Here is an 18,149-nt window from a genome sequence, read left to right as displayed (position 1 = left end):
ATTTTACAGTGATTATATTTTCCAAAGATGTGTTTACACTTTTTCAGTGTGGTTTGATAAAATAATAGATAAGAAATCTTAATGGTCTAATCACTATTGACTGTATTAAAAAAAAGTATTATTTAAAAACATACGACTTTGTCTAAATAATGATCATACTTTTATGTAAGTAGATGATACATTGGTTCTCGTTAACATATGAGAGAACATATATGAACAATTAACGTAGTAGTTAAATATACAGTCATTATTTGGATGCAGAGTTGTCTCATTGGCCCTCATACCTCATCTTCCTATATCTATTAATACATTTATATCTTCCCTGGTGAAATAAAAAGTATTATATTCATATTTTAACATTAACTATTTCAAACATAACAGGCTTTTGCTAACACAGATCAAGTACTTTATTAAAAAAATAACGAAGGGGAAAATTTGACCCTGTTATTTCACTTCTTTATTAACAATTAATGAGATTATGTTTAGTATATATTACAGACTATGCACTTTAATTCACCGAGATTTTATCAAATTCAACTGAATATCATGCATTTATTGAGCCTTAAAAAAATTATATTAAATCCACCCTTTACCTTTAAATCATAAAGGTATTGTTTTGCATTAAGTATAATTTCATAATGTATATTAAGTTTATATTTACAACCGGGTTTACATCCTCATGAGTATATCAGGTATTATTAATTTATTATTGTAGATTTCATGTTTTATAAACAAATGCAAACGTATCTTATATTGTTTAACGTAATAATTATCCCAACGTGCTGATTAAATAAATAACATATTAAACTACATCTTGTTTGCCTGTTTTATAATACTGACAAAATTATAAACATTTGCGACATTTCTCATGTGTAAACTGATTTCATTATAAATTCCCCACATAGGAAAATGAAATTTAGTGGATTTGTTTCTACAAAAATGTTGATGGTAAGTCGTTATACCGCATACATTTTTCTAACTTTTCCCGCCAAAAATGTCGCAGAAAAACTGCAGAACAGAAACATTCAAGGTAGTGTGATCTGGGTGGGGTAATCCGAATCAGTTCAACCCTGTTAGAAGTTGGGATATAATTATAGATATTATTCTAAAATTTACATTTTGTTATACATATAATGATAACAGGGTTGACCGAAAGTATAAAACAGGATTATATCTTAGATTATCTGAATTATGATTTGCCAATATTCTTGATATGAAAACTCATCATTACCAACCAGTATTTCCCTGGCGTTGTAACTCTTTCCGTTGTTGATTATCATAGAGAAATATTTGTTGGACAAACATTTCTTCAATGTGCCACGAATCTGTCACATTAGTTTAATTTTTCACAGTTTTGTATTGTATAACATATTGTTTTCTTATATTTCATACAGATAACAATTGTGATAGTTTAAATGGTACATCATTTTATCTGAGACCATCAACTTGTATACAACCGTTCCTGAGAGATGTTACTTATCAGAAAGCCATTGACTGGTGTGGAGGATTACAAGCAAATCTTTGGTCAAATTCGTCTGTAACGGCTGCGTATCTTATTAGCAACTATGCGGATTTATCTAATAGTCAGTGAAACAACATGTTAATAAAATGTTCTTATTCAGGTTTACCAAAGTTGAAATTTAGGCCTCGATATATATATATATTCTTGTTTTTAATCCCCCTCAACTACCTTTGCTTATCACTGTTAACAAGCTTATCAATTTTAACAAGTTTATCATGGTTAACATGCTTATCACTGTTAAAAGGCGTATTACTGTTAACAAAAGAAGACACTAAAACTATAAGACAATAAGAAAAAAAAATCACTTTGCAAGAAAAAATATGAAGACAAAAAACAGTCCCAAATATTCCATACAAAACAAAAGACGAACTCGGATAAATAGAGGTTAAATGTCGTGTTCCTTATTGCAAGTAAATTATATATATGTCATAAACTCATGAACGGGAAACGGGACGTGGTCGTCTATGAGGGTAATAGAAAATAAACATTTTGATGGAAAATAGGGGCGATTGATACCAGAGGGACATTTAAACTCATAGATCGAAAGGAAACTGACAACGCCATGGATAAACAAAAACACCAAACAGAAAACTAAAGACTAAGCAACACAGAAAACTAAAGACTAAGCAACACAAGATGCAACATAAAAATCTAAAGACTTAGCAACACAATCACCACAAAAACTAGCGGTGATCCTATGTGCTTCGGAAAGGTAGGCAGATCCTGCTCTAAATGTGTCGTCGTCATTATAAGGCTAAATAGTATATATACTTTTTAACATGGCAATCACTTTTGTATATGAATTGTATTATAAATCAATGGTTTATTAACTTATTTATTTTTCATTTCAGACCAAGCTATGTATGCCAATGAATCTATTTTCATATGGTTAAATACTAATACCAAAAACAAAGGTATATCAATAATATTTGTTCTTTTATATGTTCGATATATTTTGTTGCAAGAACTTTTGACAATAATAAGGCATTACAAATAGTATTCAGTTTCTTATTGTTTTATAATTACATTAGATGTATGTTTCATTATAATACGTTATTCTGATTAGCCAACTGCACATCTCGTGCTATTCCTGAAACAATTGTATTAGACAATAACATTTATCATTCATGATGACACGAGGTCCCACAATAAAGTGCACAGGTAAATTAAATGAAAACTTGATAAAAATCGTGTTTTCATTATTCTAGCATAAAAAATGTAATTATAAGTATTGAATGCTTCTTTTTGTAACTTTATAGGGTTGTAAAAGCGTTGACCGTGCGCACATTTTTAGTATGAAGCGCTTCCGCGCTTCATACAAAATGTACTTCGGTCAACGCTTTTACACCCCAATAAATTTACAAAAAGCAGCATTCAATTCTTAAGCAAAGACAAATGTTCTTTTTCTCTTTTTGAAAACTAACAACATTTTCAATTCTCATATAATGAATTTAAACTATTCATTTTTTTTCACACCGCTGCGTTGACATGATACGTTATAAGATTTTTGAATTTTCAATATTGGAAACAATTTTTCAAATTTACATAGTTTTGTAATCAATTTATTTTAAGGCCATCATTAGCCAAATTGTATAAATGTACGTAATTTACCTTAAATCCCTCATATAACTTTCTTTCAATACAATATAGTTTTTATTTTGATAATAGAACATTCTTAATTGTCGAAATCCGTTCAGAATATCAGATTTCAACTCTCTTTGAATTTTTAAATTATTTTGATCCTTTATAAATTATGCATTTAGAAACTAATCATTATATATTAAATCATCAAGTATACACATGAAGCTGTAATAATGTAAAATTTACCTCCGTTGGAAAGAATTGTAATCAGTGCTCTCCATTTGACGTTTTCCCTTTTGGTGATTTATTATCACATGTTGTCACTTAATGTCCACCTTTTAAGATAATTCAATTAACGAATGAAGACTATTTGTGGATGAAGGTTGAAATCATTTGATTCAAAAGACACGAGTATTTGATTATTTACAGAGATTTTGATTATTCCTTGAGGCAATATTTTATAAATGAAAATTGACAACTTTTAAAAGAAGAATTATTTTAACACCAAATAATGTTCTTCCCAAATAACTGCTTTAGAGTTTCATACGTGACGTATGAATTAAACATTTACTCGTCTTGTTTTTGCATTAAATATTAAAATCTATATATGATGAAAAACATATTGAAGTAAACAATTTTTTCTGTTTTTCATTGATAGGTGACACATGTGAAGTGATGCAAATAATCCGAGCAAGAGGAACAGTTCAACCAATTTTATCTGTTCAAAGTGTTCAATGTGATATAAATGCATCATTTGTCTGTACTTGGTCCCTTCCTGAAAAAAGTAAGTACTGTAAGATATTTTATTTTCGTAGGTATCAATTTTCGGGGATTGAGGAAAACTTGCATTTTAGTGAATATTTGATTACATGGTTTTGTCAAAATCTACAATACAATCTTATAGAAAATTTGTAAATCGTAGAACATTAAAATTCGTGGTTCTCGGGTTACCACGAAATCAACGAAAATTGGTATATAAAGTATAATAATGCATCCCCAGTATGTGAGAACTAATTACAATCCGATCATTAAAGGGGAACTAGCTACGACATATATAAAAATGATTTTTTTTTTCATTCAATCAGTAATGAAAGTAAAATAGTGAAATGATAGTTCACTTGAAGAACCCAGTTTGGTACAATTTTGTTATAATAAAGTAAGAAACATTGATGACGAACTATATATTTGCAAGTGAATAATTCGACCTCATTGAATCCGTATTCATGTGAACTTTATCTGAACCCCTACAGTTGGATAACGCATGAATTGTGTACGTGTTTGATTATTTAAAGGAAAAGAATGTCAACATTGAAAGTTAAACAAAGGTAAATCATTTGATTGATTGATTCGATCCTTTAAAAAATCATTCTTATCCAGGTAAAAATGATGATTAACATATATTTTTAATCTATAAATGAAATCAAATAGACCTAGAAGAATCCAATTGCACGAGTAACACTATCTGTTTATATCTATATGTTTGTTTATTTTAGACTTTTTATAATATGAATAAATGTTTTACATTGTTATAAAACAAATATGAGAATTTGAGTCAAATCGGTGAACATGAATTTGACAGCTAGTGCCCCTTTTAACAGTTGTTTTAACCACTCATATTTTCCAAACAAAGCCGAGTTTGCAAAAATCTGGTCTTTTCAATTCGATATATATCTTACGGCATGCAACTGTTTCATCATGGGTGAATTTGCTAGCACAAACAGTTTATGTGAGTTATCGATTGAGTTTTAGTCAAAGTATTCATTTAGTCTCTTCTAGTCGATTTGCGAAATTTGAACATCGATAAACTACTGTCGCCTTCATTTTAGTGTAAAGATACTATAAATATAAAACCAGTGAATGTACTAAAATAACCAATGGGACAACTACCTAAAAGATGTGGATCAAAACAGTACTGCGGTCATACACATTTTGTCGATATATGTTTGAGACATTGATGTGTATTTATAATTCAGTAATCCTCCGCTTTCATTAAAAACAACTTTTAGAAGATCATGGTTTTCAAGTAAACAACTATATATTCCACTTGATTTGGATTACCTGTATCACTGTACTATTGTGATATTATTTATCTGAATAAATATAAAATAAATATCTTTTTCATTTCAGAAATTCAGACCTCTACTGTCAATTGCACGTCATATACTGGTGAAATATCAATGATTAAAAATGATAGTGTACATTATGACAACAATCGTATTAAAATATACAGATTTCGAGCGCCAAAATATCACCGTATTGTATTAGAAATAACATTCTTAGATTTAGAATATCAATCAAATTGTTTATATGATGCTCTGATATTTAAAGGTTTCAAAAACGTGACTTCTTTGTGTGGGAACATGACATCTAATATGCCGAAATATTTCATTACTTTAACAAACAATGCATCCATTACATTCCGAAGTGACGAAAGTGTTTTAGGAGATGGATTCCATTTCAAATGGACGTTTGTTAATACAATTAATTGCTTTGACGTACAGTCGTACGGAAACTATGGAATAATTAAATCATTCAATTTTCGCAAACCTTTTATGGATGAACGCTTTTGTTGTTCTGACATGAATACACCTACTGGGTCTAGAGTGATTCTTCATGTTGCTTATTCAAAATTTGCTGCTGACGAATCTTGTGTCAGCATAATTTATACACCTGAGGGAAAATCAAAACAGTTCTGCGGTTATAACCAATTTCGCTCTGTATCTGAGACAATAATTTCTTCCAATAATTCAATAAATTTGTGCCTTATTTCGAAGCAGCTTTATCAAGATGATGGTTTCCTAGGAAACTACTATATAGGTATGTATCAAATGAAAAAGGATATAAAACTTAAAGTTTTATTAATAGATTTATGTATGCAAATTAAGATTTTTTTCAATAACTTTTGCACTGGATGTTTCAAATGCACGAATCATAAACCAATGTTCACCTTATATACCTTTCTTATTTTGTTCAATTTAGTTTGAATTATCTTACAAAACTATTACAATGTACTTAATATTGTATTCCGTTTTCGAACCGACATTTCTTTATTTCTGTAATTTATATTTATTTTTGACATTATGATTTTTTTCTGCAGATTATTCTCCTATTCCAAAAGTTGTTACAGCAAAAAAGCTTCAACCAAATTCCAGTGGAGAGATTGATAGCCCGCATTATCCGGATTTTCCACCCTTAAATATCGTTCAGATTACAAGTTTAGTTGCCCCTATTGGATACCGAATAGATCTAAATATATCTTCATATGTTCCGAAAGTGAATGGAAACTGTAGCTTATCTAATGTAGAAGTTATTGATGATACACTTGGAAAATTCAACACCATTAAAATGATGAACTCATCGTGTACGTCAGGTAGAGAGGAGCAAGTTGTTATACAATCAAATCTAAACAAACTGAAAATAATTTTCAAAGTTGGTGCAGAGACTGCCGACAGAAGTTTGAGCAAATATAGTGCCACATTTTCTGTAAAATCAGGTTAGTTCCTTTAATGTCTTAAGTGTACATCAATCAGTGATCTGTAAATTCGCATTAACCACTGTTTAGATAATGAGGGTTTTGTGTGTTGCAAATATCAAAAAATTTTGTAGTCAAAATGAGTCAAATCGCAGTCTTTCAATCGAAAAAAAATAAAATATAGAATGCATTGCATGCTTTTGTAATTGCAATATTGTTTAGTTTTTACGGCTAAGTACCAGATGATTTTTTAAACACGGAAATTCGGCACCATTTCTTTTGCATAGATATTGGTATAATAAATATACGGTACAAATAATATTGGATGTCTAGTGGTAAACTAAATATATAATAAACTTTACCACTTTTTTGGTTAAAAATCATCATTAACCAGAAAATTGTAAATACAGTTAATATGGACTATTTAAGATCAGTCGCCAATATTTAATTTCAGCTAAAAATAAATAGATAAAAAGACAACCACTGATGCAGTGCTTTCAATACTGATCGACTGAATAACGAAAAATGTAAAACAAATCTGTACATGAAAATGGTTTCATGTAACGCCGGTATAATTGATAAAAACAAAAATGCAATAAAAACAGAAATAAACAAAATTTTGTTTAAAATATTGCACCAGTAATACATCAACGATTTATTCCTACAGTATAGCTGGAAACTCATTCTGTTCAAATCATATACTATAGAGCTACATAAGATCTAAATACAAAATTTGTGGCAAATAGGAGTATGTTCCTGGAAAAGCTAATCCCTAGCCTCCTTCTTTTTGAGTGCATTTTTCTGCCTGTTCCATATTTGCGTGTTATTTATCAGATTTTTATTACTCAAACCTTTTAAAACAGGAATACAGATATCAAATTTTGGTCTCATAACTGAATATAACTAAGTTCGATCATAAATATTAGGTTTTAAAGTAGAAATAGGATTCCACTTGCAGGAATTTATAATAATGTAAAGTTTTAACGTAATAATATTATGTAGAAAGAATTGAAAAAATTATATGATCGTCCTTAGCAAAAAAGACTAACTTGCACGAATAAAAGTAGATGTTGGCTATATATCAAAGAGATATCAACCAAACGTCAAAAACAGAGAAATAACGTTAAGAGGACAACAATTATTCTGATATGACGTGCTTCTTTCGCTTTATGAATAAACCGATGCTCTAAATCCAATAAAATTTGTTTGCACATGCGTATATTGACTACTGTTGAAAAATAAATTTTATAAATTGGCATGCATTCAATATATTTCATTAACGTAAAACACTTCAAAACTCTTAATTGATGCACATGTTGTTACTTATTCATTTATCATTACTGTAATGTGTTGCAATTCGAAATTGACATATTTGACCTAGATAAGACAACCGTTCATACTGGCTGTTCAAAACTCCTCCCCCTGAAAAATAGCGTTGCCAGTCGTTTGTTAGTTTACAAATAAAAAAGGGAGGTATATGGAAGAGCCTACACAAACACTATACATTTATTCACATCGGACATAGAAATTACCAAAATTGTCAATCTGGATAGAAATAATTTATGCAAGCTATACTTTATTGTAGTTTTAATATGGGTAGGCATTATATTCGTGTTATTTTAGCCCTCACTGTCGCTCGGGCAAAAATAATGACGAATATAATGCCTACCCATGTTAAAACTACAATAAAGTATAGCTTGCATCAATTATTTCTATCCAGATTGACAACAGGGTTAGTATATATACAATATACTAAGCCAAAAAATAACGTGAGACAGTGTCAAAGTATTGCAGAAAATTAACAATCAATGTTACTTCAGTGATAATGGTGGAATTAATGCAGATCTAGTATTTTAGTTATATTCAGATATTTGATAGTGTTACTGAAAGTTGTTAGTTACTTATGGACATTATGGACGTTTGTTTGATTGTTCTCCTTTATTTTAGATTGGTTAGGGTAGTTCTTACCTTTCCAAATGTTCTGTATGTCTTCATATTGAATTTTGGTTTTATTAAATTGTGTAGTTGATGTCTCAGTTTTTAAAAACTCACACAACATTTTAATCATAACATTATAAATGAATGTAGGAAATTCTGTATTAGAGAATGCTTAAAAATGACAAGGAGTCATACAAAACAATCAAACATGATTTCTTTTTCTTTTTCATTAATATGACATATTCTGCATGTATTGTAAAATATTTCCATGGTATCAACACGTATTTCCCTTCTACAAAATATTTCAGACAATGATAGGAGAAAACTATTAATTAATTTAATTTGCAATATCATTGTTTAAATCACAAAAGAGAAAATCGCTTCCGCCCTCGACATGTTGTTAATGATCCAAATACCCGGAGTTGGTCCTTGAATGACTTTCAAATGGAATGATAGCTTAGTCAGTTGAATTGATATTATTTTGGACAATATCTTTTTTTTCTTTTCTGATTTCATTTCTGGAAGAGGAATATCAATTAAACATTTCTTATCATTACAGGAGAGAATATATTAAAACTTTTGGTTGTTCATGTGTAGTGTTCGTTAATATACAATCTAGAGGGTTTAAAACATTTTGTGAAAGTTCTTGTCAGTGAATTAAAATATGGAATGTTATATAACTTTTTAGCTGCCCCATTTAGGTTTAGCATACATAAAATGTAAAAAAAAGTTCGGTTTTATTTTCAGTAAAAAAATGTTCAATATTTACTTTTCGCAAAGGTTTTATTCATAATGAAAAATTTAATCATGCCTATTAAATAAAGGCAACAGTAGTATACCGCTGTTGGAAATTCATAAATCGACTTACCCTTCCGGAGCACCTGAGATCACCCCTAGTTTTTGTTGCGGTTCGTGTTGTTTATTCTTTAGTTTTCTATGTTGTGTCGTGTGTACTATTGTTTTTCTGTTTGTCTTTTTCATTTTTAGCCATGGCGTTGTCAGTTTGTTTTGGATTTATGAGTTTGACTGTCCCTTTGGTATCTTTCGTCCCTCTTTTGAGATAAAACAAATTGGGTTAAACACTAAAACCGAGAGAAACACAACTATTAGAGGAAAACAATGAAAAAACAGAAACACTGAAGTGCAACATAAAACAAACAGCAATGCAACACACACAGAAACGAACTATAAGATAACAACTATCATTCAACTAAATAAAATGTGAATATTCTATGAAATTGGCTACACTTAATATGCGCAGATTTAGCTTTTGAAAAATGCACCAAGATTTGATTAATTGCGCCAGATTCACGATTCTTGAGCAAAGACAAATCGTCAGAATGAAAGATTTCATTTTATTTTTATTTTTTAGATATTGACTACCTTTTGAAAACAGAAGCATATCCAAACACTCCCTTTGCTGACTGCTCAAATAAAAGTTGTTTAAATGGAGGATATTGTCTAAATGTATCAACCGAAGAATATATCTGCCATTGCCCTGTACATTTCACAGGTAGGTTTATTTATATCTATTTGAAAAGACAATATGGCTTCTCAGATTCAGATGCAAGTCGTCAGGTGTTGTACATATTCTTGAATATTCGGGTAAAATGGAATGTTAATTATACACCTACATTCTATATTTATTGACAACTTGTGTATTGTCTAACATCAATATTACATAATTTAAACCTATTTTAATGAACAATTTCTTTCATTTGTTGACTATTTTTTTCCTGTGATTTTACGATAAAAGAATGCTGAAGATTACCGATCAATCTTAATTTGTCTTTGTACATAAAATGTCGAAAAAACTGGAAAATATATTGAAATAATGTAAGACAAAATACAATTTATAAATAATTTAGCATTTTATTTTCCTTAAAATATTCTAGAGATCAATGTTTCATGATTTCATAGACAAACATTTACAGCTACATCTGTCTATCTGATTTCAGATGGTTTTGTCAGACAATTTTTATAGCTTTACGATGGTTTTTTTTCAGATTAGCATTTAATTGTATCAGATTATTATTTGACAATCGTGTCTTGTATAATCTTAAGACAATGTGTTCTATTTTCGAGAGACTGTTAATGTGTTATGTTTTATGGTGTGCTTCAAATCATGTCTGGGAGCTGGAACCTTTGTGAAATATTTGATTTAATCATCAGTAAAAAAACACATTAATTTTGTCGATACTACTGCTGGTTGACTGCTGTTCGTAAGAGAGTTTCGGTTCTGACATGATTTATTTGGTCTGATATTTTTGATAAAGGGCATTCTTTTTTTTATATATATACATATTAAGTTGATATATTAAGAAATAATTAAGAAACTAATGTTCAATAGGGGCGTTTTTTAAAAGGCGTTCCAACACAGGATTAGTATTATCAAAAGAATGCATTGATTGTGTCGAATAAAACAAAACTTTATCTTTTGAAATTGATTAAAGAGGTAGGGTCAATTTCATCTGACTTGATTTCCCCTTTTTGAAAGACTGAATATTTACTAAAATGAACTGTAGTATAGATTCGTATTAACTGCACTTCAAGTTTTAACTAAACTTTTCAAAATTATGATTAACTGGACATCTTAAAAAACAAACAAAAATAGGATGGTAATTAAAATAATATATATGAAAGTCATTTCTAACCAAAACCAAAACTATTTATAATAACGTTCAGAGTCAGATTGATTCCCTTTTTTTTTACTATGTCCTTCAATGCTATATTTCATGGAATGATGTTAAATATGTTGTCTTTAACAGGAAAAGATAGCACTGAAAAATAAAAAAAAAAGTAGAGAAACATAAAATTAACGAATCTTTTACAAAGGTTATACGATATAGGCTCCTTTTTTGTAAATCTTTTCAGATTTTTCCCAATTGAGTGATATTAAAAACAGGGCAAATTGTCTGTACTTCTTTTTTATATTAATTATAAATAATTACAAAGATAGATTAGGTTATCTCCACCTGAGTTGAAAAATTTGTTCCGTTGAAATATCATGGTACAACTATAGAGTATTTCTTTCATAATAAAGTAAGTCATGGTATTATTCCACTGTTTATTTTTGTTTTTTGTCCATGGATTTATGAGTTTGAACAGCGGTATACTTCTGTTGCCTTTATTTATACATATTGAGAGTTTAATCAATATTTGATTGGTTGAGACTCTCTTCTGAAATGTCGAGACTTCATCGTGCGACGTTACGCGCGGTTAACTTACGTAACGTTTTGAACTTTTTTTTTTAAATAGCGATAGCAAAAAACATTATCGTGTACACATTATTTAAACGTTTAAACAAAAAGACAAAGCCATTTCAATTGATATTTTATAGTGTGTCTTTCTATGTTGTGATGTTACACTATCATTTCAGATAAGGGCGAAGGTTGGTACATATTAAAACGATCAAACCCATTACAATTGTTTGCACCTGTACTTAGTCAGGAATATGATTTCAGTAATTGCCGTTTGTTGATGTGGTTTATAAGTGAGTTTCTCGTTTCTCGCTTTTTATATAGATTTCTCATTTAAATAGATTTACACTTGTCATTTTTGGTGTCCTTTATAGCTTGTTGTACGGTTGTTGCTTGGTGTGAGCAAAAACTCCGTGTTGAAGACCATACTTTGACCGATAATGGTTTACTTTTATAAATTGTGACTTGGATGGAGATTTGTCTCATTGGCACTCATACCACATCTTCTTATATCTAATAATTAACTTTTGATCCGTACTGTTTATCACTGGGAATGTCATGTGTTAAGTAATAAAAACATGCGGATCTGCCTAAAAATGTATGCAAACTAATATTTTATGTTCAGGTAGTGATCAAAGCATAGGCAGTGGAATAAAACATTCAATTCACTTTGCTTCGGGAGATAAAATGTGCTCACCCTCGAAAAATCACATTTCCCTCAGGCACAGCCCTCGTGAAATATGAATATTCTTGGAACGGGAAATAAATGTATAGTTTTCATCATAATATCACGTCGAACAACAATATGAACTATTTTAGGTAAGTTTAATTCCATTAAAAGGATATTAAATTATTAATTTTGTCATAATGCTTAAATATTTCAAATAATTCTATACTGACATAAAATAATTAACGTTTCAGTTAGACACTCAATCTCATAGTCTTATAATTCTAATTGTATTTTATAAGGGATGTTCTGTCAAGTTTCCTGGTGCGATTTACCTGTATGCCAACACGGGACATGTGTTCTTGATAATGGCGGTTATAGTTGTGACTGTGATAAAGACTACTGGGGAGTGAATTGTGAAATAACGTCGATTGAATGTGCTGCAATGGTATGTTCGGGCAATGGTGTTTGTATAGTGGATGCCATTTCAGGAAAACCATGTAGCTGTAACAAAGGGTGGACAGGTAATAAGAAAACGTTTACAAATTTGAACAGAAATGACCCCAAAAAAATAAGCCATCTTTATACTAAGTATAGCCCTAAACAAGGCATATTGCAGCAATCTATCTGTTTTGTACCTCGATTAACTACTTAAAACTAGTATTAGAATTATTGCATTTGTAGTTTTTTTGAGTTTCCAATACTTGAAAGAAAAACAATTATGTGAGACAAAGTTCAAAAACTCACATATATAGATTGATACCTAACTGACGTATTTGTGAACAAGTTACTAATGTAATTTGAAAGAGTTATAATACGGTACGATTTTCGAAACAAAAGAGCCGACAATGTGAAATGTGGCATAAGCATACCTTCATCTTCACAGCAACATAATTAATATTGTATTTATAAAATGTTTGCTCAAATTATTTCAATTGAGATGTAAAATTTTCAAGATCTAGACGCTGTATATGTTCTTGTAAAACGTTTGCTGTTTTATTTATTTTTTTAAAGATAAAACTCCATAGAACATTTTCTTTGTTAAAACTGGTGATCGGTCGGCAGTAATTTCCTATTCCACTAGTTATTAATTATTCACATAATTTTACTCCTCAAATTTAAACCAATCTTTAAATCATTCAAATACTCTAAACATTGTTTAAATTTTAAGTTTATCTCAATTTTTTTTTTATTTATAGGTCAAAACTGCAGTTTTTATGAGAATCCCCATATTACTACGCAGTCAAAACGAACACTTATGGACGAGCCTATTTGGATAGGAATGATAACAGTTCTTCTTTTATTAATTCTCTTCGGATTGCTTCTTTTAACTAGACGTAGATGTAGTAGATATTTCAAATGTTGCGAAGATACAGATGAAATTCTTAAAAAACAAGCAGGTTAGTCGTTACAATGTTTTTTCTAATGTTTCACGGTAAAATCACAACAGTCATTTATTGCCTGAAATTTTATCAAATGAATACAATGGTCTATGTTGAATGATCGCCTAATACTTAATAGTTGTTCCAGAAACAAGTTTAAAAACTATAGCATTTACTTTCAATTGACAATGGTGCAAATTGAAATTTTCTTGGGTAAGAAATAATAGCAACAATGGTTCAAATCTAACTGCACTATATCTTATAAGAAAAGAGTTCTGATTATATGTATATATCAAAACAAGCAAAAATAAATAAAGTTTTATAAAAAGTAAATATTTTTTTAGTTCCCAATGTTCTGGAACATAGTGATTAATGCCCCGTCTACGATAGAAGAGGGGCGTTATGTTTTCTGGTCTGCGCGTCCGTTTGGTCGTTCGTTCGCTCGTCTAATTTAAATGCCAAATTAGAGTTTTTCTCCCATTTGACCATCCACTGAACATAGAAAATGATTGTGCGAGTGGGGCATCCGTGTTTTATGGACACATTCTTGTTTTTTTCTATCAACTTTGCATTTATTCATTTTTGATTATATACATATGACGCTGACCGGTTTTTATACATCCCGACATTGTGTTATTGTGCTATTGTGCTATGGTCAAATTTGAGTTTTTGTCTTTCATATGTACTTTGTCTACATTCCATTTTGTGTTTCTTTGTTGAAACAGTTATTTGTTTTTATAGTGATTAATATTATCACAATTTGACAGCTGTTTCCCGATTTTCACGTTTTTACCTATTATGTCTGACTGTTTTGCTCACAAATTGTTGGCAAATAATATATTTTTTTGCAACTGCTATTTAAGTGAGAGCTAGCTATAAAACCAGGTTTAATTCACCATTTTCTACACAAGGAAATGCCTGAACTAAGTCAGATATACTACAATTATTTTCTTTCGTTAGATGTGTTCAAGCTTTTGAATTTGACGTTTTATAAAGGATTTCTGTTTTAATGTGCCATTGGAGTTCAGTATTTTGTTATTTTACTTTTTGTTTATTGGATCTTCACTGATGACTTTTTATAGCCTGGTATCTTCGAGAATTTTTTTGTACAGATTCAAAGTTACATGTATAACACCCCAAAAATCCTTAATCCTTAACAACACTACGCTATTAAAAAAAACCATATTGATTCAAATAAAGCATTTTAAAAGCAATGTTAAAAAAAGCAACCACACCATATATAAAACAAAAAGATAATTTTTAACGTTCAACAAACAGTCCATTCTTTTGTAGCATGACCACTAGGGATAATCAAATGAAGGATGATATGAAGCTAATTAATAACATAATTAGTGCTTTTCGTTATAAACACTCTTGCTTATTTATCTGAAAAATGACACAGTGTTACTAAAAACGTAAATATGATTGATCAAATGACATCTGATTATCAGGATATTAGCTATCCAATCCCTTAATTACGTTATAATCATGATTGATATAGACAAAAGAAATGATTTGGTAATAAATAATCAGTCGATTTTGTAAGCAAATATGAATATACTATGATGATACTCAATTTTCACTTGATTTACGTAATCGAAATAAAAGTATTATTTCATTTTGGTATTATGTTTGACAAAACAAAGTCTTCAATAGGAATCTTGTAGATCAATTACAATACTTATATAAACGTTATGAATTTATCTAATATATGGTTTTGATTTCTTTTTTGTGACGTTCCTTTCGCTGAATTTTTTGATTTTCGGTTTGGTGTTGACATTTTCTGTTTGATTTTTCCTTTGTTTTATTGTCCATGGTGTTGACATATGGTGTTTTAATATTCCATTTTTGTTGTCATATTCGGGATGCATCCAATATAGCTGCATCCTTTTGAAGTCTACAGTTAGAAGGGTAGATAAAACCTTCTCTTAAACAAAACATAATACTAATGTCAAAAAGCAAAAACAAATTTGTTTGAAAAATAATTTGACAAAACATACCAAAAATTGGAACAACGTGTGTTTTCTTCCCGACTGCACCACATGTATAAGGTTATTTGTAATAGACAGAACAATAATTACAGTTTTTCCTGATAATTTAATTCTTAATGTCATTCTTTAGAGTAAATCATATTTGACGAGACTGTTGTAAAAAGGAAAAGGTTAAGCGCTATAAAACCAGGTTCAATCCACCATTTTCTACATTTGAAAATGCCTGTACCAAGTCAGGAATATTACAGTTGTTTTCCATTCGTTTGCTGTGTTTTTATGACCCACCTACGATAGTAGAGGGGCATTATGTTTTCTGGTCTGTGCGTCCGTTCGTCCGTCCGTCTGTCCGTCCGTCTGTCCGTCCGTTCGTTCGTCCGTCGGTCTGTCCCGCTTCAGGTTAAAGTTTTTGGTCAAGGTAGTTTTTGATGAAGTTGAGGTCCAATCAACTTGAAACTTAGTATACATGTGCCCTATGATATGATCTTTCTAATTTTAATGCCAAATTAGAGTTTTTACCCCAGTTTTACGGTTCAATGAACATAGAAAATGATAGTGCAAATTTCAGGTTAAAGTTTTTGGTCAAGGTAGTTTTTGATAAAGTAGAAGTCCAATCAACTTAAAACTTAGTATACATGTTCCCTTTGATAAGATTATTCTAATTTTAATGCCAAATTAGAGAATTGATTCCAATTTCACGGTCCACTAAACATAGAAAATGATAGTGCGAGTGAGGCATCCGTGTACTGTGGACACATTCTTGTTTAATTTGATTTTGCCATGTGATTAGGGACTTTCCGATTGAATTTTCCTCGGAGTTCAGTATTTTTGTGATTTTACTTTTTGTCATAAAAAACATGATGGCTTCACATTCACATGCCAAAATTATGTCTGTAAATAATAAACTTTTTGCCAAAAAAGGACATGTTTCATTCAAAGTTAAATTATTTTTGTATATTTTGACAGAAAATGCTATACCTGCCCACAAAAATTATACTCCGTCCACACAGGGATCACCAACAGGGACCAGTACATCAGCAACGAAATTTAAATTTGAAGAAGATTCGTCTAATTTTTTAAAAGTAGAGGTGAGTAAAAGTAGATGTGAATACATCATAATTAGGTTTTATAATACCTAGATTCAAAGACATGAAGAATATTGTTTCAACAAACTTTATTTTAAATTCGGTTTTTTTATGTATGCATACTGCGTAGGAAATAGTTAAGTTGGAACTTATTACTGACCACGAAATAGCAGAGTTGCTGAGGAATAATGTGGCTGTACCTAAGCAAAGCAGTATTTCTGCATTTAAGAATGCATTTAAACGGAAAAAACAAATATCTGAACCTAAAGAAGTCCAATTAACCGTTCATATCAGATAACACACAATAGTTTCTTTAAGTATACGGTCAATGCGTCCAATTAATCGTTCATATCAGATAACACACAAAAGTTTCTTTAAGTATACGGTTAATGCGTCCAATTAACCGTTCATATCAGATAACAGACAATAGTTTCTTTAAGTATACGGTTAATTAACCGTTTATATCAGATAACACACAATAGTTTCTTTAAGTATACGGTTAATTAACCGTTCATATCAGATAACACACAATAGTTTCTTTAAGTATACGGTTAATTAACCGTTTATATCAGATAACACACAATAGTTTCTTTAAGTATACGGTTAATTAACCGTTTATATCAGATAACACACAATAGTTTCTTTAAGTATACGGTTAATTAACCGTTCATATCAGATAACACACAATAGTTTCTTTAAGTATACGGTTAATGCGTCCAATTAACCGATAACACACAATAGTTTCCTTAAGAATACGGTTAATGCGTCCAATTAACCGTTCATATCAGATAACACACAATAGTTTCTTTAAGTATACGGTTAATGCGAGGTAATCAAAACCTGATTACATAAATTTGGAAAAAGATCGTGTTTCCTCCGAAAAAGAACCCAAACAAACAAGAGAATATGAAACAAGAACACAAAATAATGCAAATTGGTCACAGTTTTGAAAAAATGTCCAAAAAATCCATTCCAGCCAAGTATCATTAAATAAGAAAAAATGCAGAATTCCCTGACAGTCTATTTTTACAGATATAAAAAACCCAATATTGATTACAAATAAAATATTTATTACCATCCGGAAACATATTTTTTTAATTTAAAAGGCTGCATTAAGTCGGAATATATAGTTTGTGTTACAATTGGTTAAACGATAAAACAAGTAGTCACAATCTTTTCTGATTGTGTTTATTAAAGAATGAGATGATGTGTTATGATTGTTTTATGCAATTACACAAATATCCACAAGAGACCAAATGACGTAGATGTTACCTACTACAATTACCGTCCGGCCTCACCGCATTGCAATGTATA

The 18,149-nt window shown here is 30.1% G+C and overlaps 2 protein-coding genes across 2 annotated transcripts in view; both read left to right on the top strand.

Annotated features, from left to right (window-relative positions):
• Positions 1–18,149, top strand: part of LOC139525559 (tRNA-dihydrouridine(20) synthase [NAD(P)+]-like) — a 627,966-nt gene that overhangs the window by 206,611 nt on the left and 403,206 nt on the right. The gene's annotated exons all lie outside the window — the stretch shown is intronic.
• Positions 1–18,149, top strand: part of LOC139525320 (cubilin-like) — a 44,505-nt gene that overhangs the window by 19,322 nt on the left and 7,034 nt on the right. The window contains exons 10-18 of the mRNA XM_071320524.1: positions 1,395–1,583; positions 2,374–2,436; positions 3,762–3,887; positions 5,231–5,920; positions 6,201–6,596; positions 9,886–10,026; positions 12,683–12,904; positions 13,580–13,780; positions 16,717–16,838. Coding sequence (XP_071176625.1) covers positions 1,395–1,583; positions 2,374–2,436; positions 3,762–3,887; positions 5,231–5,920; positions 6,201–6,596; positions 9,886–10,026; positions 12,683–12,904; positions 13,580–13,780; positions 16,717–16,838 — 2,150 coding nt within the window. The remainder of the gene's footprint in view (positions 1–1,394; positions 1,584–2,373; positions 2,437–3,761; positions 3,888–5,230; positions 5,921–6,200; positions 6,597–9,885; positions 10,027–12,682; positions 12,905–13,579; positions 13,781–16,716; positions 16,839–18,149) is intronic.

This window comes from Mytilus edulis, chromosome 5 (assembly GCF_963676685.1).
Source record: "Mytilus edulis chromosome 5, xbMytEdul2.2, whole genome shotgun sequence".
NCBI classification, from domain to species: domain Eukaryota; kingdom Metazoa; phylum Mollusca; class Bivalvia; order Mytilida; family Mytilidae; genus Mytilus; species Mytilus edulis.
Note: the sequence above shows the minus strand (reverse complement) of the source record. Positions and strands in the feature narration are given on the sequence as shown.